The sequence below is a fragment of the Cydia amplana genome, chromosome 22 (assembly GCF_948474715.1).
Source record: "Cydia amplana chromosome 22, ilCydAmpl1.1, whole genome shotgun sequence".
Classification (NCBI taxonomy): Eukaryota; Metazoa; Arthropoda; class Insecta; order Lepidoptera; family Tortricidae; genus Cydia; species Cydia amplana.
The window spans coordinates 2065807-2091423 of NC_086090.1; the positions used below are offsets into that span (position 1 = coordinate 2065807).

Consider the following 25617-nt stretch of genomic DNA (forward strand, 5'->3'; position numbering starts at 1 on the left):
TGACCGGCCTGTTCCTATCTCTATCGCACGCGCATAATTATATTGCTGTCCTGCTCGCACAATGGCGCTGTCCGCCGGCGTCATGGGCGGGACAGCATATATATAGGAAGTATTACTGCAATGTTTTATCGCCAGAGTGCAGCACTAGCGACTTTAGTATAACATAGAGTAACTTACACACACTGTACCTTAAACTGTTTTTTGACAAGTTTTCGCAGACAATCAAATATGACATTACTACATCAAGGCGGTTTGTTTACAAAGGGCCTACCGGGAAACGCGAAATCGAAACTCGGCTATCTGCCTCTTTATCGCTCGAATATGCAAGAGTGATAGAGAGGTTAGATTAGATTGTGACTTATTGTGGGAGTGGCGCCCCCCCACACAGAGTTTCGCGTAATATTCCATACTAGCTTATGCCCGCGGCTTCGCACGCGCAGGAGTTTTTTTTAATTTTGGACCCCCATTTCACCCCTTTAGGGGATGAATTTTGAAAAATCCTTTCTTAGTGGACCCCTAGACCTTATAAGGAACCTACTTGCCAAATTTGGACTTTCTAGTCCCAGCGGTTTGGGCTGTGCGTTGATTTAAGTCAGTCAGTCAGGTCTTTCACGTTTATATATATAGATTACGCGCGAGCGATAGAAATAGGATCAGGCGGGGAATGTACGAAATTCTTGGTGCTTATAGTCCTTACTTTAGTCTGGAAAGTAACCAATGTCAGTGGGGAGACACTCCCGACTTCGGGTAAAGTCGGCTCCGATCGGCTCAGCATTGCCCCGAGCAATTATTAGGGTTGACACAACTTGACGTCCCTTTTTTGACAACCCTAAATAGCCGAAAGCGATAGTGCCATAAATTAGATAGGGATATCATGATTCGACCCTGAATCGCTGGCAAACTTCGGTTTTGTAGGAAGTGTCCTTTCTGTACGGTATTACTATTACTTATTCTGTGGCAATGCATGGCTGAGCATTATATGTGACGTTATCTATGAAAAGGGACCTTATTGTCGATGTCGCTTACGCCATTATTAACGATGCTCCGATATAAATATAATGCCGCGCGACGCTGTGCGGAGTAAGCGCCATCGACAATAAGGTCCCTTTTCATAGATAATGCCCCATATTGGTAATTTTGGGGCTCACTTCAGTATATTTTAAGTAAGATTATCTAAAGTTCCACGAGGAGTTGAATATTTTAACAACATACATCGAATCTTGGGTGTTTTTCGATTTTTATACCAAACATTTTATATGCATATGGCATTATGTAATTAGTATAACATGTTCTTTAATGAATATTTTACTGAACACTTCTAAAGAGTTGTGAAATACGGAATTGGTGTTACACAAAGGAATATTAGAATAGAAGAAAAATTGGTTGTTTTCATAGAAACATAGTTTACAATCTTCTTTTCACACCACCTATGTATTCGGAAAAGAGCTTTTACTTCCCTGCCAGGAGGGATCAAAGTGGCATTTTTCCTCCCTGCTAGGAGGGATCAATGTAACACTTTTCTGTTCTAGCACACTATTTTTAAATTTTTTTGCACATTCTTTTTTTAGCTTTTTTCTCATAGTTGATGTGAAAAGCAGTATGTATCACACGGTATCAAAATTATTTCGTCTTGGGCGTTAACACTTGAATCCCTCATTACGCTCAGGATTCTACTTTAGAATCCCTCATTACGTTCGGGATTCTATTGTAGAATCCATCGCTTCATTCAGGATTCAATGTACGCCCTTGACGGAAATATATCATTTTGATCCCTTGTAACACAAACTACTATTTATGGGCCAGTCTTGCATCTAACGGTTTTCAGAGATCTTGATCTGGGTGCCTACCCAAGATGCCAATCGTTTGCGCTACGACAACGAAACGCTTTATGTATTTAAAGTTGTCCCCTACACTTTTTTTTCAATTTGTGAATTTCTATGTTATTTCTACTCAGAATCACGAGCTCTTTCTACTCGTATCTTAATAGGAGAAAAAAGTGTCCCAAGGTTTTTTCCCATTCCGTTACCATTTTCCATAGACTTTGTATGGCGGTCACGGAATGGAAAGATCGAATGTATGGACATTTTGGGACACTTTTTCTCCTATTAGGATCAAAAGAGCTCATGATCCTGAGTAGAAATAACATAAAAAAATCACAATTTTGAAAAAAAGTGTAGGGGATAACTTTAAATAAAATGGCCCATCTATCACTCTTACATATTAGTGCGATAGAGACAGATAGCGTTTCGTTGTCGTAACGCAAACGATTGGCTTCTTGGCTCGGCACCCAGTCGGCGATCTACCTTGTTGGAGGCTTCCCTCTCGATATTTGAGATTTCATCATCTATATGAGATTTTTGTTAGTTTCTATGACAACAACCAATTTTTTTCAACCTGAATTTAGCATAGTTGAAGAATTTGCAAACGCAAATGAAAATACATGCGAAATACATGGACATTTTTATAAGATAATATAGCTTGAACAAGTTGAATCACAGGCGTTGTCAGCATGCAATAATGAACCATATACCTATGGGAATAAGATACATTTTAATTGTACCTACACACTCGTATATTGTAAAAGTACTATTGGCTGTGTGTGCGACTGTAGCGCCCGCCTGGCGGCTACATAAGAGTTGCATAAAAATTTGATTGCACGAAAGTTCATATTTTTGCCACGTCGAGCGCGGTTCCATGCTCTTCGCGAACATAGCCAATTTTTTATTTTTATTTACAAACAGTCATTCATTAACATTAATCAATAGATTGAGCAGCAGTAAATATACCTATAGTAACATATCAAAAATACGTAGCCAATGCACCATTAAATACAACAAGATTCAGATTTTTAAATACATTCTCATTCAAGACATAGAGAAAAAATAATGTTCAAGATGAGTATGGTGTCATGTAATTACCATACAACATTCAAATCTTGGGCCTTTTCTACATAGTGTTATTGTATAGTCGCCATCAGATATATCGGAGCAGCCAAGGCGCTCACAAATATCTGAACACGCTTTTATTGTCAAGGCCTTAGAGTGCGCGTTGAGATATTTTTGAGCACCTCGGCCGTTCCGATATAATGTCGACTCACGACTGTATGTATGTGCTGTTTACGCCTGTGTCTCAACTATTCATGTATAATATACTTTAATAATCTTCCAAAATAATGATAGTCAATATTTTTATAAAAATTGCTGGTGCAAAAGTATTTAGTTTAGTATTATATTATATATTTAATCAGCCGGCTATGAGTGATTCTAACTTTTGTTTCACTTACACATGTAACCATACTTAGTGCTTAATCTTGTACATTTTTTTATGTGCAATAATAATAGTCTAGGTATCATTATTATCTCTTGTAATCGGACACATTAAAAACTATAGCCTGTCAAATAATGTTGTCAGTAGAAAAAGGCGCTAAATTCGATTTTCTATAGGACGATAACCATAAGCGTCTACATTTTTTTAATTTGCCACTTTTTCTACTGACGGAAATGGCTTGACAGACTATATGACTCTTTATTATATTTTTTTAACCTAGCAACATTAACAACATTTGCTCATCAGTGTTGCTAGATTTTACGCCAATTTCAAGTAGTATTTTAAAATGTTGCCGTCATAATATGGTTTATTATGGCACTTGTCCGTCGCCTACGAGAAAACGAATAAGGGCTCATTTAGACTATGCGAGAACTCGCATGCGAGTCTCATTACATTGCGGGTTTTGATCGGTCGGTTAAATTGGACGTAACCAACAGTCCGCAATGTAACTATACTTGGTCAACCAGATCTGGACAGTAGAAAAAGGCGGCAAATTTGAAAAATGAAGGCGCGAAGAGATATCGTCCCATAGAAAATTTGAATTTCGCGCCTTTTTTTACTGACAAGATTTGGTTGACCAGCTATAAAACACATGCAACTTCGCGCGCCGTCAAATCAGCCCTTACGATCTAATTTTTGAAATTGCTTTAGGTGCTTAACCCAGTAATTAAACTTTTTTTTTGCGTTCCTCTAAATTTGTCCATGAGTGTATACCTTAATAAAAATATATGTTGACCTTTTGGACGCTATATTTAAATCTGTATTCAACATGGCTGCCGGCATAGAGTATTTGGTTTTTTTTTTACAATATCAACTTTATAGTTTTCGCTACACAATTTCTTTCTCATAGTTGTTATTTATTATATTTGTTACCTACTTTAGTTTTTAGCAAATGGATTTAAGTCTTACTGAACTCAATATAAGTTAATATTAAAATCATTAAAATGGGAATGTAAATACCAAAAATGTCACTGTATAGAGTCGCTGTCGATTTGAGATTATGTGTCATATAATGTACTGTATATTGTATACTTTAAGGCATTTAAAAATCATAATTTGTCTAATTTTTTAATAAGTTATGTGTAACGGCTTAGTAATAAAAATAAGGAATTACAATGGCTTTTTCTTCTAATCTTCCTGCTGTAAATCCCCTTTACCAAAATTTTGATTTGTTGTGCTAATATTGATATCCGAGCATTCTAAAATTTAACCTTGATCGTTGCGAGGGTTTCAAGGGTAAAAAAAAAACAAACTTTGCTCCCGAGAGAAATGCAAAAATTCGACCTACGCGAGGAAAATTACAAATCAAATTCAAGTGGACGTTACTAAATATTTATCATTCAACAACATTTTAAAATCAAGTTTGTCAGCCAACATGAGTAAACTCAAAATTTCTTCGATCAACACGGGCTTCCGACAGGTCGGAAGGGATAGGCCCAAGCGATATCTTGACATTCAAATCATTCTGCCATTTTTCGCGGGGGGAAACGTGCACACAGTCGCACTTCTCACACACTTGCATACAAAATCCAATCTGTAATGACGACACAAATACATAGAAAATGACACCCTACACAGACAAATCTTGCACACCTCGATCTGTTTTTGTGTACGGACGAGTCAAGTGTCACAACACGCACACTTAACACATTTTCGTCAAGAGATGAGAAGTCGGATTTGTTGCTCGACCGATCCGCAATTTGTACTGGGCGAGAAAAATCGATAAATCCAGCAATTACATGAGACTAAAATATAATAATTGTGTTTAAATATAATTAAACGTATGACATGTAAAAAAAATATTACGTGTGAAATGTAACACCTTCTTTTTGTGAATTTGATGTCCCCGACCTCTTTTTACAACAAAAAACCGAGCAATTAGGCATTTTTTCTGCTGCTGTGTTCACTCGCGCGTCTGGACTCGGTCTAGTTAAAAATCCGAGCGCAACTAGTTTTATTACCCGCGCTAGATCAGTTGATCTTGTACCTAGGCAGAGGGGAAATAGTGCGAATGCCGCATCCCTTCCGTGTTGATCGAAGCAAAATTTGCATTAGATTACCTTGCCCTTGCCACAGAATAAATAATAGTACTTTGTAAGTACAGAACACTCGCTCTCTAACAAAACGAGTCTGTTACGATCAGCACAGATATGGCCGCTAGGTGGCGACAGCGCCACGTGCGGCTATGGCTTTCCCCAAAATTGGGGCCGAACGGATGTACTTTTAGCTACCTGTAGCAAAGCGACGAAATCGCGGAGTGAGACACGCCTGCCTTTGCCACACATGGGAATAAAATGCAACTTTCTTGTCAGCTTTTAAAGTATAAAGAGAGCCTTTACGAGCCCACGTGATTATGGTTGTTGTTGTGATAGTGCTTTTTAGAGGCATCTGCGGCGGTAGCACGGTCGCATTTTTATCGCTTGTCACCATGCCTGTCACGTTCTAACAAGTATGTAAGTGCGAAAGTGACGGGCATAGTGACAGGCGATAAAAACGGAACCATGCTGCGCCCGCTGGGAGACAAATGAAGAAAAATAAACAACAATACATAAGAGGGTAACTTCGTTAACTTGTAAATAAAACGACCAACTGATTTATTAACATAACTCTATTAAAAATAAACATTTCAACAACAGGCTTCTATGTACAGTGCCATTCTATCTACATGCGATCGCTGGTGGCCTCTCCACTCTAGGACCCGCGTATCGGTCTAATACTCCAGTCAATGAAGAACTTTATTGTTAATAAAACTTTCCCGTTTACAATTTACGGAATGATGTCAAAATATAAGAAATTCGAAGCGCGTTTATTTGACGAATTAGTATTAGTTTTCTAGTTGATGTTATACTAATTTCTTCATAAAAAATATAGAAATCTGGTCACTCGTGTAGAAAAAAAAATACTTTTCTGTTCTGAAAGCTATTAGAACCTAATTTTTGGTTGTGACATATCTCCCAAATCAGGTCTCAGCGAAGTTTAGAGCTATTTAAAATTATTACATTTATTCATGACCATTTTTTCTTAACTTTCGGGAACAGAAAATACGTATTAGAACCTAAATCTGTGTATGACCCTTATGCCGGCTGTACACACTCGTCGAGAGATCGTGAGACGGCCGACAACGAGTGTGTACAACCATAGAGAAACAAATACATAGATTGCTCACTCCATACATCAGTTTTAGTACCAAAAAGACTATTAGCATCTAGCATCGGGTAGCGGAACTATCAGTACTGCTACATCTATTGTCAAGTAGCAGTACTGATAATTCCGCTACTCGATGCTAGATGTAGACACTGAAATTAATAGTCTAACTGATGTATGGAGTGAGCACTCTTGTCTTATTATATTTCTCTATGGTACAACATACTGCTTCTCTGATTGGATCGGAACGGTGCCGAGACTCGGTGAGAGGCTCTCGACTCGACGAGTATGTACAACCGGCATTATAGTAATGTTATAGGGCAATTTTATTAATTTAATCGAATGTCTCAATAAGGACCATTAACCCTTAAATGAGTTATGATGTAGATCTACATCGTATATGGGGCATTATCTATGAAAAGGGACCTTATTGTCGATGGCGCTTACGCCGCACGGCGTCGCGTGGCCGCGTATTTATATCGGAGCATCGTTAATTATGGCGTAAGCGCCATCGACAAGGTCCCTTTTCATAGATAACGTCACATATTTTGATGGCCCGTGGCTCAGTATGCACATATTATTTTTAATTACTATGATTTTTTTTCCTTTATTTTTCCCATAATCTATACAACATTACCCATCTATTTCAATTTATTAGGAAAATATACAAAAAATCATGCATAAGCATTTAAGGGTTAAAACTATTTTTTCGTCAGTAAAAATGTCGGAAAAGAACTCAATTAGGTAAAATATTCGACTATTCTAATCTGAATTATACTGACAAAGCAATAAGAGTCAAATTTGAATGAGCAAGTCATAGTCATATTCTGGTCCTAGAGTGACATAAATGCTCTCTGGCTGGGTATTTATATAACAAATATAAAAACGCTCTCATAAAAAAAGAAAATACATTTACAGTACATTTGGCCCTATTTTCCCGCACTATAGTTCGTTTTTTTAGCATTAGAAAGAACTTGCAAGAAGGTAAGCGATCTTGACATGTCTTTTAATTGAAAAACGCTTTTTAAAAATAAAAAACGATTACTTATGAAAGCAGGAGAATTTAAATGATCGTATTAGATTCATAATTGTTACATATATTATTTGCCGTAACTTATTTTTAAAATGTGTTTTTCAATTAAAAGACACATCAAGATTGTTTACCTTATTTCTAATGCTAAAAAAAAACGAAGTATAGTGCGTAAAATAGCACTTTTCGTGTGTATGTCAAAAGTTTAAAGGGCCATATGTACTGTAAAACGTTGTACGATACACGTGCGAATAGGTAATTCGCAACTCGTGTCGATTTAAAACACTCCCTTCGGTCGTGTTTCAATTTATCGCCACTCGTTTCGAATTTCCTCTTTTCCGCACATGTATCGTAAATAACTATTATAGTATACACAGTGCTGAGAATGCTGTCAAATGTTGCAACTTTTCCCGTCTTGTGACAACTTTAATCGTATCCGTTTGACAAATCACTACATAGTATAAAACAAAGTCGCTTCCCGCTGTCTGTCCCTATGTATGCTTAGATCTTTAAAACTACGCAACGGATTTTAATGCGGTTTTTTTATAGATAGAGTGATTCAAGAGGAAGGTTTATGTATAATTTGCTAACCCGTGCGAAGCCGGGGCGGGTCGCTAGTGTAAATATAAGAGTGTAAAGATGTAGTGCGTAATTATTTTCCATCGTATTTTCTAGAAAACGTTTGTATTTGTCATGCTACTTCAGTCAACCTCAGTACTTTTTGTACCGAGACTGGCTGAAATAGCAAGACACGTTCGTGCGTTTCCGTGAAAATACGATGGAAAATAATTATAAATATTGGACATCTTACACAGATTAATCTAGCCCCAAACTAAGCAAAGCTTGTACTATGGGTGCTAGGCGACGATATACATACTTATATAGATAAATACATACTTATATACATAGAAAACACCCATGACTCAGGAACAAATATTTGTGTTTATCACACATAAATGCCCTTACCGGGATTCGAACCCAGAACCATCGGCTTCAAAGGCAGCGTCACTACCCACTAGGCCAGACCGGTCACCATTATGCACTACATCTGTCTATTTAAAGTAAGTTCAATATTATAACATTTTAGACAGACCCCTCACTTTAGTTCTAACTAAGACATATTTTTGACCAAATTTGATCTATCAAATTCGGTCAAAAATATGTTTCAAACGCATTGGTCAAGTCTTTAGATTGAATATTAGCTAAGATGTCAAAGATGGGCAAAGTTGCAACATATTGCAGTTCCAAATACATGTTGTTCAGGCATTTTGTGATGAAATTTGTGTTTACATATTTTTGGTTCGCCACCCAGCGAAATTGCAATTATACTATTTTTTTTTCAGAATTTTTAATTTGTGTAACACAAGTTTACTATAATGATAAATATCTTAATTGTTCAATACCCTTAACGACGTATTAGACCATCCAATCCGACGTGGGAACTCTAAAAATATCGGATAGTGTAATACGCGTTTTATAGTGACGTGTTTATGGTCTGATGAAACTAACTTTGCACGGACTTGAACCAAACAAAACATCTTTTCATAGAATTTTGACATTTGTGATGACACAACCACACTGTCATTTCAAATGCCATGCAGAATTAGCTTAGTCCGACTCTAGATATCTTGAAAAGTGACCTTCGTATATGTAGATCAGGACACTACAAATGAGGCTTTCCATCAAAGAAGGGTCCTTGTTGACATGTAGCATAAAGACCCTTGTCTATTGGAAAGCCACAAATACAGATCGTCAAATTGTGTTACTACACAGAAAAAGGATCCTTTTCTTTCTAAATTATTTTGAGCTGTCACCCATAACCAAAGATCCCTTTTAAATGCAACTGGATTTAAGGTATGAATGTAACAAAACAAACATACATGCATACCATACATACAATATGGTGGAAAGGAAAATTCACGCATACATTCAATGTCCATAACAATAATTAATTAAAATTAATGATTCGAAATCATTTTATAATATACTGTTCTTTATCTGAACTTGTCAGGCTCACTTGTACCATTTCACTAACCCGGGTTAACCGGTTAAACCTGGAGTTACCATGGTTACCAGTACGATTTGACACTGGGTTACTGGTTTAACCGCGTAACCCCGAGTTAGTGGGACTCAGGGTGTTACAGTAACTAGTACACATGTGTAAGAACTATCGACAGTGTGTGATCTTTGGGAGTCTAACCGATGATGAGTCCGCAGCTGAACTTGAACTGGCTGACCATCCCGGAGTGCTAGGATCACTCCGATGTTACAGTAACTAGTACACATGTGTAAGAACTATCGACAGTGTGTGATCTTTGGGAGTCTAACCGATGATCAGTCCGCAGCCGAACTTAAAACTGGTTGGCCATCCCGGAGAGTGCTAGGATCACTCCGATGTTACAGTAACTAGTACACATGTGTAAGAACTATCGACAGTGTGTGATCTTTGGGAGTCTAACCGATGATCAGTCCGCAGCCGAACTTAAAACTGGTTGGCCATCCCGGAGAGTGCTAGGATCACTCCGATGTTACAGTAACTAGTACACATGTGTAAGAACTATCGACAGTGTGTGATCTTTGGGAGTCTAACCGATGATCAGTCCGCAGTTGAACTTGAACTGGCTGGCCATCCCGGAGAGTGCTAGGATCACTCCGATGTTACAGTAACTAGTACACATGTGTAAGAACTATCGACAGTGTGTGGTGCTAGGATCACTCCGATGTTACAGTAACTAGTACACATGTGTAAGAACTATCGACAGTGTGTGATCTTTGGGAGTCTAACTGATGATCAGTCCGCAGTTGAACTTGAACCGGCTGGCCATCCCGGAGAGTGCTAGGATCACTCCGATGTTACAGTAACTAGTACACATGTGTAAGAACTATCGACAGTGTGTGGTGCTAGGATCACTCCGATGTTACAGTAACTAGTACACATGTGTAAGAACTATCGACAGTGTGTGATCTTTGGGAGTCTAACCGATGATCAGTCCGCAGTTGAACTTGAACTGGCTGGCCATCCCGGAGAGTGCTAGGATCACTCCGATGTTACAGTATAGTACACATGTGTAAGAACTATCGACAGTGTGTGATCTTTGGGAGTCTAACCGATGATCAGTCCGCAGTTGAACTTGAACTGGCTGGCCATCCCGGAGAGTGCTAGGATCACTCCGATGTTACAGTATAGTACACAAGTGTAAGAACTATCGACAGTGTGTGATCTTTGGGAGTCTAACCGATGATGAGTCCGCAGCCAAACTTGAACTGGCTGGCCATCCCGGAGTGCTAGGATCACTCCGATGTTACAATTACTAGTACACAAGTGGAAGAAATATCGACAGTGTGGGCATCTTTGGGAGTCTAACCGATGATCAGTCCGCAGTTGAACTTGAACTGGCTGGCCATCCCGGAGTGCTAGGATCACTCCGATGTTACAGTAACTAGTACACATGTGTAAGAACTATCGACAGTGTGTGATCTTTGGGAGTCTAACCGATGATCAGTCCGCAGTTGAACTTGAACTGGCTGGCCATCCCGGAGTGCTAGGATCACTCCGATGTTACAGTAACTAGTACACAAGTGTAAGAACTATCGACAGTGTGTGATCTTTGGGAGTCTAACCGATGATGAGTCCGCAGCCAAACTTGAACTGCTGTTTGGCCTGGTTGGCCATCCCGGAGTGCTAGGATCACTCCGATGTTACAGTAACTAGTACACAAGTGTAAGAACTATCGACAGTGTGTGATCTTTGGGAGTCTAACCGATGATGAGTCCGCAGCCAAACTTGAACTGTTGTTTGGCCTGGTTGGCCATCCCGGAGTGCTAGGATCACTCCGATGTTACAGTAACTAGTACACAAGTGTAAGAACTATCGACAGTGTGTGATCTTTGGGAGTCTAACCGATTATGAGTCCGCAGCCGAACTTGAACTGTTGTTTGGCCTGGTTGGCCATCCCGGAGAGTGCAAATGTGAAGGGCAGGGGCTGAAGTTTCTTCTCGAGGACCGCTCCGATGTTCCAGTTTGAGTCTACCATACCTGGAAGACAATGGTTTTGTTTATCTTGTAGAATCAGAATCAGAATCAGAATGCTTTATTTGTAAAACATAGGAATACATGGGTCTTATGTTACATTTGAGCGCTATGTTTTGCCCGTTGGCATACAAATGTCAAAGAGAACTAAAATATAATTTAGTCTTGCATATGTTACCTTTATAAAATAAATTAATTACAGTTACAATTATTATTAAGTACATTATACATTTAAATTTAAAATCCAATAAAATATAATTCAAATAAAATTAAAACAATTAATTGTTGTTAACATTCCATTGTTATATATGTGTACATATGTAGTCCTGTTACACGAACAAGACTACATACCGAGGCTAAAAAGATGGCACACTCTAGGGCTAGATCAGAGACAATAAGCCCCCACGCAAACTGGTGATGGTGCTCAGTGGAACACCACCCTAAATAATAATTAAAAAAAAAACATAAACCATCTGATTATGGCTAGAACGGCCGATTGCAGATTAGACTAAAAAAAAAAAAAAACATTCTATTGTGTTGGTCCATTTTATAGACCTCAGGTCAGGAACAGCTTTGTATGACCAATAGCATCCCGGGTGAAACCTCGAAAAGTGGTTAAGGGCGATGTGTAATGACAATGTTATTTTCCTACTTGACGATCATAATATAAATTCGTATAGATTAGTGTAAAATAATTTATATTGTAATTTCATATTATGAAATAAATAAATCTAAATCTAAATCTAATCAATGAGCCCTTGTGAACATCAGCTGTCGCTCTGTTGAACGGCAGCCACCCAAACACGTAAAAAAAAGTTCGTTACGTTTTTACCATATATCCATGTTTCTCAGGTTTGTCCTATTTTCGAGCCAGTCGAGAGAGCATCTAAGCAGTACTAAAAAGCATTCAGGTACAGTCAGCAGCAGAAGTTGCTAAGCGGGAGAGGCGTTCATAATTACCTTGACGCGCTCTTATTCTCTTAACAATAAAGTCGCGTCAAGATTATTTTGAACACCTCGCCCGCTTAGCAACTATTGCTGCTGACTGTACACTTTTGGTGTCTATACATATATGTCACACGGTTTTTGAAAATGACTATGATGCCTTAAAACAAAAACACGGTTTTACTACAATATTTTAACCTTTTCCACGCCGTGTCAAACACAAAAGCTGTCACTCAGACGCCACATCAAAACTGAAGTTGAACTTTATGTATATGCACGTAGGTCGATGTTGCTCTGTGGTCTGTGACCGATTAATCGGTCTTTGGCGTTGAACCTACGGTTGCGGACATATCGGTCATTGGCGTCCAAAAGGTTAAACATTTTGTTCACAGTTAGTAACGTGGGTGAATGCAATCCTATTTTAAAATGGCAGAAAATATATGGAAGCTTCACATGCTACTAGCATACCTACAACTGAATATAAAATATAGCTTTTTTTTTTTTTTTTTTTAATCTATTTATTTAAAAGAAGCCTTTATCAGAAAGACATGTCGGCTCCGTTGGGCCTCTATAACAAAGAATTTCAACAAGTGTTACTAAACAAAAACATCAAAAAAACTGTACACAAATATAGCACTTTTTGACAGTGGTTCCGCCAATATAGATTGGAAAACCCCAATATCCGTTACTGTATAAAATATAGCTGGTCAACCAAATCTTGTCAGTAAAAAAAGGCGCGAAATTCAAATTTTCTATGGGACGATATCCCTTCGCGCCTACATTTTTCAAATTTGCCGCCTTTTTCTACTGTCAAGATCTGGTTGACCAAGTATATCTAATGTAAGAAGTTATTATTTACCTCTGAAGACTAGTTCCGCCTTGGGGATGGTGACCTGGTATCCGATGGTGCCGACAGACTCCATTCCTCGGAAGGACGTGTCCATCTCCGCTACCACCTGCAATTACAAATAAAAACACATAAAAAAACCGGCCAAGTGCGAGTCGGACTCGCGCACGGAGGGTTCCGCACCATCAACAAAAAATAGAGCAAAACAAGCAAAAAACGGTCACCCATCCAAGTACTGACCCCGCCCGACGTTGCTTAACTTCGGTCAAAAATCACGTTTGTTGTATGGGAGCCCCACTTAAATCTTTATTTTATTCTGTTTTTAGTATTTGTTGTTATAGCGGCAACAGAAATACATCATCTGTGAAAATTTTAACTGTCTAGCTATCACGGTTCGTGAGATACAGCCTGGTGACAGACGGACGGACGGACGGACGGACAGCGGAGTCTTAGTAATAGGGTCCCGTTTTTACCCTTTGGGTACGGAACCCTAAAAACGTAAATTTATTCATTTTTAGGGTTCCGTACCTCAAAAGGAAAAAACGGAACCCTCACTCGTGCGTCTGTCTGTCTGTCCGACCTTTCCCCCCTTTTATATCCGAAACCACTGGGTCTAATTTTTTGTTTTAATATACAAAATAGTTCTTTACCTATAGATGACAGTAAAACCTATTAGAAATGTGCAGGCAAGCGTGAGTCGGACTTAATTACTTAGTTTTTGATCCGATCCCTAGGGGTTTTTTCATTCACTTTCCACATAAAAAATACATTGTTAAAAATTGAGTAATGTACGGAACCCTTGGAACGCGAGTCCGACTCGCACTTGGCCGCTTTTTTAAATCCCATTTTTGGTACGAATTGTTTGAAAACTATACCTGGAGTTGTTCACTGGCTTGTTTGAAGTAGCATAAATGGAAACCAGCCGCTCCCAGCGTCGCTGACACTTCCGAGTCTGAAATATAGCATATTAAGAGTTTTTTTTTTCATATTAAGAGTTATCTATGGAGCATGTTGGACGTGTACGATTGTAATTTTGAGGGTATTAGATATAAACAGAGATCGGACAAATTTGCGTCATTGCTCGCAATAATGTGGACATGACTCCAAAATTGATTAAATAATTAATCATTTAATTAATTTTTTACCTGAGGTTTAATTTTGATTCCTAATCAATAAATATAAGACTATGATTTCTTATAATGTAAATTTATTTAAAAAAATAATCGGTATGTTTTCCAAATTTTCTGAAGGTACTCATTTTTTTACGTCAACAATATATTTAAGCGCTATTTATTGACTAGGGAACAAAATTAAATCACAGGTAAAAAATTAATTAAAATAATTAAATGATTAATTATTTAATCAAATTTGGAGTCATGTCCACATTATTGCGAGCAATGACGCCAATCTGTCCGATCTCTGGATATAAACTATTATTTAAACTGCGCGATTTAGTAGAAGAGCCGGCCGCAAAATTTCTAACCGACTTGATACCATGATGAAATGCACAATGGTTTCTCATAAAAGTGATGCTAAGTCCGAATTCGATAGTCTACCACGGCGGAACTTGCCGAAAGTACGAAAAAGAATGCCACTTCCGGTGCGAAAAAAGGGGGCTGATTTAACACATTCACTGCCAGGAACCCACCTGGTGGGCGCTCGTGAACTTTGCTCAGATGCCGGACAACCCGCTGGGCGGGTTCAAACTTCAATATTTATTCAGAAAATAGGCCACAAGGGCACTTTTACACGTCAACATTGAATTTAATACAAGCAAAAAAAAAACATCAACAATTATAAAATACAACTTATTGAAACTAGCAAATCAAACTAACGTATTACAATTACTTAGAGATGTATAAGGTCTCTTAATGTCGAATTACATTAAAAAAAAAAACTATAATAATAATATTATTAATTCGATGTTTTATACACAGCTATAGACAACCGGTTTCTGGGGTAGTGCGCCGTTTTTTGTCTGGCAGTGAATGTGTTAATAGTTTTTAATGCAACCGTTGTTTAAGAGAGGTCAAAAAAGGCAAGTGGCGTGAGTAACAATTTGAGGCGAAGCCGAAAATTGTCAATAAAGACGCCACGAGTATTTTTGACTCAGTTAAACAACGTTGCATACAATACTTTCTCTACGACCAAGCACTTTGAAATAAAATTGTAAATTTAACAAATATTTTTCATTCAAAAATGGAGGGTACGAGCGGGAAAAGAATGAATGAAATAAAATAAAACATGTCTATGGTTCACTCATCTGTCAGAGATGACAATTAAAATTAGGTTGGCAACAATGTATTTCATACAATATTTTTAATTGGTGATTACACGAAGTATCGTAAAAGTGCCAAAAAGATACTGCGTGTATGCACAAATACTTTTTTGGGGAATAGACTAAAGACTTGTCTTGACAACTATAACATAGAGGTTTAAAGGTGAAGAGAGTTCCGCACCATCAACAAAAAATAGAGCAAAACAAGCAAAAAAACGGTCACCCATCCAAGTACTGACCCCGCCCGACGTTGCTTAACTTCGGTCAAAAATCACGTTTGTTGTATGGGAGCCCCACTTAAATCTTTATTTTATTCTGTTTTAAGTATTTGTTGTTATAGCGGCAACAGAAATACATCATCTGTGAAAATTTCAACTGTCTAGCTATCACGGTTCGTGAGATACAGCCTGGTGACAGACGGACGGACGTACAGCGGATTCTTAGTAATAGGGTCCCGTTTTTACCCTTTGGGTACGGAACCCTAAAAATGAGTAAAATCAGTACGTACCGTCCATCGTGTAGCGCGCGGCACCGGACGCTATGGCCACTTCCCCGCCCGCCACGCGCGCGCCCGACTGGTATACCAACTCTGCGCCCAGTGCTAGTCGCTTCGTCACCGACTACACACAGGACAACACACAACAACAATACAATACATGACATAAATTTATTAATTTCCGCTACCTAAAGGTTGTCTGGAAGAGATCGCTTTTTAGCGATAAGACCGCCTGTTGTTTAACCTCTTCTTCCTGTATTATCCGTATTGTTTTCTGTAATGAGGTGTGCAATAAAGAGTATTTGTATTGTATTGTACAGTGATACACTGATTTAAACTTTCACGATTTTTACACATTATTAAATTATACAACGGGACTTAATCGCGTATCTAAGTTTTAAGATTTACCTGCGACGTTTCGAGGACGGCGTTGTCCCCGTGGTCTCGGAGAAGACTGGCTTAAGTTGACATCAGCATCGTCTAACCGCGCGAGTTTTTCGAACTACCCGCACTTGGTCTTGTTTATCCGCTTGAACGTTTTGCGCACTAGGGATGTTGGGATAAACAAGACCAAGTGCGGTTAGACGATGCTGATGTCAACTTAAGCCAGTCTTCTCCGAGACCACGGGGACAACGCCGTCCTCGAAACGTCGGAGGTAAATCTTAAAACTTAGATACGCGATTAAGTCCCGTTGTATAATTTAATAATACTATACACATCCTCTTTATTGCACAACATCAGAATTAATGTACATGGAAACACAAATAATACATGAAGACCACAGACAAGACATCCTCTAGACTGAGCATAGTAACGCTACCCCCTCTGCCACTATATACGGTAGTTTTACTCCATCTTCGAGTCAAAGTGTCAGAATCCCGTGCCGTGATTGGTCCGTGTCTTTGAAAGGACCAATCACGGCACGGGATTCGCTCACCTCGTCCCCCGCACCCCAGTATTTTTGACAGCGTCGGTTTCATGAAATAATTGCTCTAAACTCCGTCTAGAGGATTCCTAGTCTATGATGAAGACAGAGGTAACAGGCGGCCTTATCGCTAAAGAGCGCAATTATGTGGTTTAAACTTTTTTTTAGGTAGATGTGACCATAGAAATTAATGTAAGTTGTTTAATTCCAATCGTAAAAAAAAAAGGAAAACTGGGAAACGAATCTAGAACACTTTGTAATATCCCTCCATAATTTGTTGGTAAATATTGATATAAATTCCAAAGTTGTTTAATTCCTATCTATTCTTACTCAACATAGCCAGAGCAAAGATATTCAGCGGTTGAAAACTAATTTATTATTTGAGCTAAATCTCAAAGTCTAAAAAAGACTACTTGAACTTGACAGTAATCAACAATACTTCGCTACAAGACTTTTGAAATGATACACTTAACTAGCTTACATTATGCCTGTGTTTAGCTAGTGATAAACACAGGCATAACGTAACAAAAAACTGACACATTCATCCTATCTATAAGACAAAAAAATCATTAAATAAAATCATAATCAAAACCCACTGTTTTGTTAACATGAACTCTAAATACATCATATTACAGATCTTTTTTCAATATGCAGTAAAATGATAATTAGAAATCATTATCGATCCGTGTGCACTCATTATGTCCCATTTCATTAACAATCTAATTATATTCTCGACATCGCCGTTACAATAAAAGCTATTAAAAAAGAAGTTACAAGAGCATATACAATCGAAATTGGACTCTAATATTAAATATTTACAAAATACTTTACCAGGAATGTGGTACATTTGTGCCACATGTGGTTACATTTTTTGTGGCGGCTTTTTAACCCTAGCCGTATTGAGAGATCAACATATCTTTCTTGAATGAAAAGAGATTTTTAAAGTTAAACATACTTTAAGAACACCCAAAATGTTGTTTAGATGGAAGCACCAGTCTCTCTCGCTATATCGTAATTCTGTAAGGAATAGGCTACATGACTAATTTTTTTTTATGGTATCTATCGATCGGGTTTGTTTTTAGGATCAAATGTCTATATGGGACCCATTGCATTAAAGTAACACAAAAGTCAGAAATTGTAGTCAAAGTCCGACAGTCGCACTTCACTCGCGAAACGCCCTATACAAAACGGCCAGAGGCCGTGACGTCATCGCCCATCTTGTAGTATGGACAAAACAAGAAAATTGCGTTTTTATCGGTGAAATATTGCGTTTATGTATATAGTTGCTATAGAATATTTTTTTGGATGAAATGTAAGGAATCGAATGGTACCCTTACTTTTATCGTTTTTGGAAGTTAAAAAAAACTTAAATTTTGAAACTTTCAGCCAGCCTATTATGCATAGCTTTATCCATCTTTATCCACGTGATAAAATAACTGTCACTGTTTAACACCGTGGGAAAGAAAGTGACGGACACCGTTTTATCACGCTGTCACGTAGACAAGAACGACCATCATATCCGTACTGGTCCTGTATTTTTGTAATTTTTCAATATTTTATTTTAATATCCACATTATTGTGATAAATTGCTCATTTGCTATCTATTTTACTAGATTTTGTTATAAAATTCAACATGTGTCAGCATCCCTATTCGTATAGGTGTAAGCGCATATTGCTTGCCCTTAGAGTTGTTCAAAGACGCCTAGTCTTAGTAAGATGGCATATTGTCGAGAAATTGGGACGGGTTCCGCCGTGGCGAGTGGCCTAGGGGTTCAAGGCGTTAGCCCGGATTGCTAAAGACGCCGGTTCGAATCCGGCTTCACCACTGGAGGGCTTCGTCACTTTTTCTTTATACTTTAATTATACTTTATACTTTAGTGGGCAGACACCACTACACCGTATTATACCATGACCGTGCTATGAACGTATCGGGCACGGAATGTAACGCGACACGGACTAGTATGCCCACTACACCGTGTCTACATCGTTTCATATCCGTACATAACGGGTTTAGTGCCCGTAGTAACCGCGTATCATCCCCATAGCATCCGCCTATAATCCCCGTAGCATCCGCGTTTCATGCCCTTAGTACCCGCGTATTATTCGCGAGAGCCAGACTCGTCAGAAAGAGCGAGCGAATGGTTATCATTAGAGATGCACCGGATATCCGGTTACTATCCGGTATCCGGCCTATCCGGCCGTTTTTTTAGTATCCGGCCGGATACCGGATAGTGACCTACTATCCGGCCGGATACCGGATAGTAAAATTAACACATTTTGGGGTAAAAAATGGAATCTAAAAAACAGTCACGGTCATAATGTAACGACACAGTAGATAGAAATGAATACGTAACCAATGTCACACAATACTTGACAATACACTTATTTGTTTACACAAAAATACGCGCGCGCACTTGTAACTATAAACGAACTTACTACGTAATGACATGATAAAACTCGTTACGATCCTAGAAATGTGTCCGCGCGAACGTTCACTACGAAACAGGTCGAAACCTGCACGACGCGCACGTCCAAAACTCAAAATATAGGTATAGATCCGCCGGCCGAATATCCGGCGGCCGGATACCGGATATTCGGCCAGTGTCCAGGCCGGATATCCGGTATCCGGCCAAACAACTATCCGTTGCATCTCTAGTTATCATACTGACAAGAGCGAGCAACAGATACGGCAACCCATTTATAACGGGCTTAGAACCGTCACCATACGCGGTTGTAACCCGTATGCTCACCGTTTCGCCGCCAGCACGCACCGTCCTGGCAACGTTGCGTGCCATCATAGAGAAAAAAATACATAGAGTGCTCACTCCATACATCAGTTCAGACTATTAATTTCAGTGTCTACATCTAGCATCGAGTAGCGGAACTATCAGTACTGCTACTTGACAATAGATGTAGCACCGACCGGAAAGTCTTATCTCAACAGCATAAGACTTTCCGGTCGGTGCTACATCTATTGTCAAGTAGCAGTACTGATAGTTCCGCTACTTGATGCTAGTTAATAGTCTTTTTGGTACTAAAACTGATGTATGGAGGTGAGCACTCTATGTATTTTTTCTCTATGGTGCCATGCACGGAGCGTTTCGGCACCGGCAAAATATCCTCGCCAACAATTTTTGACGGTCCGTGCATGGCACGCTACGGGTATGGTCGGTGACGGAACGGGCTAGTGGACATAGTCTCATACTTTTTAATACAAAGATATTTTTTTTCACGTTCATAGCACGGTCATGGTATGATACGGTGTAGTGGGCAGAGACCTTAAGAAGCAAATATATCCACGCTTTTTCCTTTTGTAAGATAAGCTCAATTTCACTGTCTAGGTAATAAGTTCTATAGATGCTAGGCTAGATTTACCTGGAGGTAGTGTCCGACAAAGACCGAGGAGCTTTCACTGAAGTCCGGCTTACCGACCGCCATGGCGAGTGTGTAGTCCGACCCTTTGTATTCTAGCGTGCCTTGTGTGGCGGTCAGCTTGCATTCTTGAACCTGGTGAGACAAAACAGTTTGTTAGGCTCATGTGGGGTAAATATGGGACAAAAACATGGTCTAATAAAACATGGTCTTCTCTTCCCAGAGTGTCACTTGCCTACGTCACAATAACATTGCCACTTTATTTCAACATAACATGTTTACATGGGTACATTATATCTATGGTTAATAAGTTAAAATATTTCTTTATAATTTTCATTTATATGTATTTTATCTTAAATTTTACAATAACACGTCATTGTTAATTATTCGTTAGCAATATCTTCCGATTCACGAAAGAAATTTCAGACGTTCGGGTAATTCTGTTTACACTACTGGCAACACAGGATAGCGCTGTCACATTTGACAATCCGCCATGTTGTCCCTGACCGTCATCCTTGTCGAACGCGTGTTAATTGTTATTTCCTTCTCGCTCAGTGTCAGCAGTCGCAGTGTTTTCCAAACTTTTCACGTCGTAAGCTTGGTAATTAATGTTTTGTTACGAAAATGGCTGGCTGTTCTATTCAGAACTGTAAGAGTAGGAGTGAAAAGGGCAGTATAGATTTGTTTTATTTTACTATGTTTCTACATGAATAACTTAAAATTAATGCCGTTAAAATAATTTTCACCGTTGGTTAAAATTCTCCCACATTTTAAAGTTTGAGAACCTGTAAACAGCATGATGACGTAGGCAAGTGACAGTTAGGTCATTCGCGAATCTCGGAAGAGAGTACCAGGCGGAGTATATTATTATACCATGGACAAAAACAACAACTTTTGAGTTTACATCCTTCTAAAAATTAGATAATAATGTTTTGGATTTATAGAACGTACTATCTCTGTACTATCTTTCGCACACTACTATTAATTTAACTGTGAATTTATACGATGTTAGCATAAAAGTTGCAGATAATATTTAAAAAAAATGTACTTTGATTGTGTAGTAGTTTACTTCCCATTTTAATTCATAGGAAATAAAGTTTTTTTGGTAATAGCAAGTTAATAAAAAACAAAACCAATGTCCCTTATGAAATGATGAAAAGTTTTCTATGTGGAAATCTTTGTAATTTTGGAAACTCTTCACTAACACGTCAGTAACTCACTGTAGTCACTGTATTGCACTGTATACAATTTAAATGGTTAGATAAAAATAAGAATTATTTAGCAGCAACCAAGAAAGAATAACTTACGAAGGCTCATTAAGTAAATGAATATTAAGAAAAATAAACTTAATTTTAAGTAAGAAATTACACAAATCCTTGTAAGTTTTATAGCTTTACATTATAAGTAACCATACCTACATTTTTAACCACAGATAAGGTTCACTCTACAGACTACAGACTTCATCTAGTCTAGATCAGTCTAATTAAAGAGTTAGAAATAAAAGTTTTCTTGCTGTTTTTGTTGTCTGTACATGTCTGTAACTCTGTATGTTTTGTGATCGTCACGAATTAAAAAAATATATGAAAATCAACATTCTGTATGTAACAGCATGAGCTATATGAAATGTCTATTTAAACTTATGTAAAATATTAACCTGAGCAGCTCCTTTGACCCTGATCTCCGGCGTGAGCTGATGAATAAGGTTGAAGTTGAGGTTCCCCGAGGGGTCCACATCCCCGAGTAGTACGGGGAACGCCTCTGTTGGTGACAGCTGTTTCGTGCCGATGTACGTGGCGCCTAGCTTGTAGCCATTCTGAGCTGTGCTCATTGTTAGTGTGTGGGACATCTGGAAGTTTAATAATTTTGATAAATGGTGGTGTATTTATTTTATTTAAACTGTATTGCACAATAAAAATTGTACAAATGACGGACTAATGCCTTAAGGCATTCTCCACCAGTCAACCAATGGGTCAGAAAACTTATACTTATACTTCGTGCAGGATTGTAGACAAAGAAAAGAAATATGAAACACAAGTCAGATTAATTCTAAACAATATTCTAATAGGTCAGGTATGTAGTTTTAAAGAACCCTGAAATAGCCCAATGTTTTGAATTATTTTATGCTCTTTACGTAAAACTGAATCATGTATTTAGGTAACAACTTTGTATTATTAGACTGTCCCATTAAAAATGAAATAATAAACCAAAGAACGAAAAAGAATGTAATAATACCGGTATTTTTGTATGGAGCAAATACCAGTTTCCAACCCTTGGATTCTTTGTAATTATAAAGAAGTATTATGAGACAATCTTATTATATTAACAAATTGACCTAGTTACTCCCCAATGTAAAATCAAAATCGTCATCAGGTGACAACTAAAATTTATTACAAAATAAAAATGTAAAACAAATATCAACCTTATTTTGGTACTAATATGGTTCACTATAACTATGAACTGGTGGTGGTAATTCTAATTAGGTAGTAAGTTTTGGTTGTGACCTGATAATATATAAATATCTAATATGCAGAAAGAGCTGTTTATTAGACAGACAAATGCTTGTACTGAGATTTGAACTCAGGACTACGAGCTTCTTAGGCAGCCACTAACCACTTGGCTAAGTGCCATCACACTTATATTTTTTCAACAATATTTTATGCATAAAAAATAAATCATTATATTTTACCTGGAAGTGGTTAGATATGCCCTTATTGACCATTAATTTACCACCTTCAAAATTCACTGGCATTACATCTGAAAAATGAATGTTAACATTACCAATTAGGTTTTAAATTATAAAATATCAATTATGCTTATAGAAGTATTTTGTTATTGTGACTCTATGAAAAAAAAAATGAAAAAAGTTTATTAGGTTAAACATAATACAATTTGAAAACAATTATATCTGAGTCCTCCTTGTAAAGTTGTAAGTATATATATATACCTGTATCAGGAGAACCCGCTCTTTCTTAAAGTAGGTAGGTACTTTCTTAAAGTAGGTACATAATATTCATTTAACTATAGATCAAGCTACTTAAAAGGTTAGTTCTTATTGGATAGTCATCATGAACATGCTATACCATTAAATTTTGTTTTCTAGTAACTGTCTGCCTTGTGCTATGGATTAATGGATATATGCTACATACTTTTATTTTGTTATATCACACTTTCAGTATTTAAATCACATATCAGGCATGTTATTCATACTTAGTATGTCCAACTCTAATTTGTAAAAATACAGCTATTTCTGTGAGTGCCACTAAATTGTTAGCATGGGTGCTACTCAATTAGAATTCAAGGTGAAATTTTAATATTTTTTTCCATCATAAAATATTCTCAATTTTGAAACTTCAGTTTCATCTTCACACGCAATACTTTAAGAAGTGCCGACAAGATATAAAAAGGGTTCAGTATGCATAAATCAATTCTTATCAGTGAGTAAACATCAAAATTGTGTCGGGACACAGCTCACCTCAAGTACCACACTGCTGACAAAATTAACGCAGAATAGCTTTCTATTTTAATTAACTAACCTCGCATGATTAGATACAAGTATTAATTCGAATAATTTACTAATATTACATCACAAGATAACCAAACTTTTATAGGAAGCTCAAGTTATGTTTACCGGCTTTTTCTGAATGAACAGAAAACAACAATATTCCCGTAAGATGCGAATACCCTTTCCTATCATATCTGATCACGTATATACTAATATTTCCACCCACACGGCTCACCTTTGGTTTTTTTGTGCAACTCATCCAATGTCCCTGGATTTTCACGTTTGTCTGCATTCTCTAAATTGTTAATGTCCGTGGGTGTTAGTCCAGAATTGGAGACGCGATATCTGCTCGCTATGCCACCCATTTTATTGAGGAATTTAATATACTTTCCCTAAATTCCTCAGAAATCGATGAACATGTGCAGTGAAACACAATTCTGTCGAATAAAAGACAATCGCAGCAGTGTGAAGTTGACAGTACACATGTACCAACATAACAGGTAACCATAAACAAGTCATATTTTTTTTATTACTCACTGTCAGACTGTTCAAGATACTTTTAAAACTACTTAAAAGGTTTATGAAAAGTGGTAGTACTGGCAACACGAATTTAAAAAAAAAGTATTTGTCACTGTCAGTTTCACATTGACTTATTAGAGCAAAGACAGTGTTGCAGTGTTGATTTTAGAGAATTTGCATTCATATTCCTTTAAAATTGCCTAACAAATAACAAGTTCTGTAATTTAGAGAAGAAATAACAGTACAGCCTTTTTACGACTGCAATTACTTCGCTACACTTCGTTTTCAACCTTCACAATGCCGAAAGTGGTGTCCCGTAGCATCGTCTGTTCAGACACAAAAGATCAAGAAGAATACAACGAGACCAAGCCTCTGCACATTTACTACTGCATATGCGGCCAGATGTCCCTGATTTTAGACTGCACTATCGACCGATTGCCGCTGCGGCCGACGGACGGGGCGCGCGTGATAGACGGCTCTAAACACGCCCATAAAATCACTTCAGACCCTGACGAGACAGTTTATCTGAAGCGCGAAAAGGGCATTGAGAGACAATACAGGTTAAAATGTAAAAAATGCGCGATCCCTATCTACTACAAGGCGGATCAAGACAGCAATGTTGTTTTCATAATGAGAGGAGCGTTAGTACAAACTGCAGGTGAAAATAACGTTACAGACATGTACAAGCAAGTAGCTTTAACGCAGCCTAAGAAGATTATGGTTACTAAACACACTAAGAATATGGGCAAGTTCAGTTCGGTGACTGTTTCGACGATAGATGAAGAAGAGGATGAGATTGAGGCGAGAGAGGTAGCGGACAGTTACGCTAACAATGCTAGGATTATTGAGAAACAGTTGGAGAGAAAGGGCATGAATAAGAGGCAGGCGGAGGCTCCGGTGCAGGTCCAGGAGAAGAGGGTCCGGGGGACTTTGATTGATAAATAAATTTGGATATTTATGAATAACTATTGAATTTTGATTTCTAATTTGCAATTTACATTTATTTTCTTTTTAAATGTTGTTCTCAGTGTCACTTGTGGAAATGTAAACTTAAAATCCATAACAACAGACAAATGTTTCAAGTTATGCAATTTTACTGCCAAATTATGCAATCTGTTTCATTTACTTAACTGTTTTATTTAATCTGCTGGTTTTTTACGATAAAAATTAGTTACCTGTAAATAAATACATTAAAACAAAC

The 25617-nt window shown here is 37.9% G+C and overlaps 2 protein-coding genes across 2 annotated transcripts; one reads left to right on the forward strand and one right to left on the reverse strand.

The window, feature by feature from the left end:
• Positions 1-11380: 11380 nt before the first annotated feature.
• LOC134658461 (mitochondrial import receptor subunit TOM40 homolog 1) lies at positions 11381-24388 on the reverse strand. The gene is made up of 8 exons (XM_063514142.1): positions 24133-24388; positions 23082-23149; positions 22050-22241; positions 20399-20530; positions 16110-16221; positions 14199-14275; positions 13336-13432; positions 11381-11537 (listed from the first exon to the last, which is right to left on the reverse strand). Exons 1-8 carry the CDS (start codon positions 24260-24262, stop codon positions 11398-11400), a joined length of 948 nt encoding a protein of 315 aa, XP_063370212.1. The 5' UTR covers positions 24263-24388; the 3' UTR covers positions 11381-11397.
• A 230-nt stretch (positions 24389-24618) lies between these two features.
• LOC134658553 (STING ER exit protein) lies at positions 24619-25381 on the forward strand. The gene has a single exon (XM_063514238.1). It carries the CDS (start codon positions 24714-24716, stop codon positions 25359-25361), a length of 648 nt encoding a protein of 215 aa, XP_063370308.1. The 5' UTR covers positions 24619-24713; the 3' UTR covers positions 25362-25381.
• The last annotated feature ends 236 nt before the right edge of the window (positions 25382-25617 follow it).

Bases quoted from the DNA above. Each gene is read 5' to 3' on its own strand.
- LOC134658461 (XM_063514142.1), bottom strand. From the start codon at position 24,262: ATGGGTGGCATAGCGAGCAGATATCGCGTCTCCAATTCTGGACTAACA. The intron at 23,150-24,132 runs GTGAGCCGTGTG...TTCATTTTTCAG, and splicing joins GTTGCACAAAAAAACCAAAG to ATGTAATGCCAGTGAATTTT. The intron at 20,531-22,049 runs GTTAATATTTTA...TTGTCTCACCAG, and splicing joins GGGTCAAAGGAGCTGCTCAG to GTTCAAGAATGCAAGCTGAC.
- LOC134658553 (XM_063514238.1), top strand. From the start codon at position 24,714: ATGCCGAAAGTGGTGTCCCGTAGCATCGTCTGTTCAGACACAAAAGAT.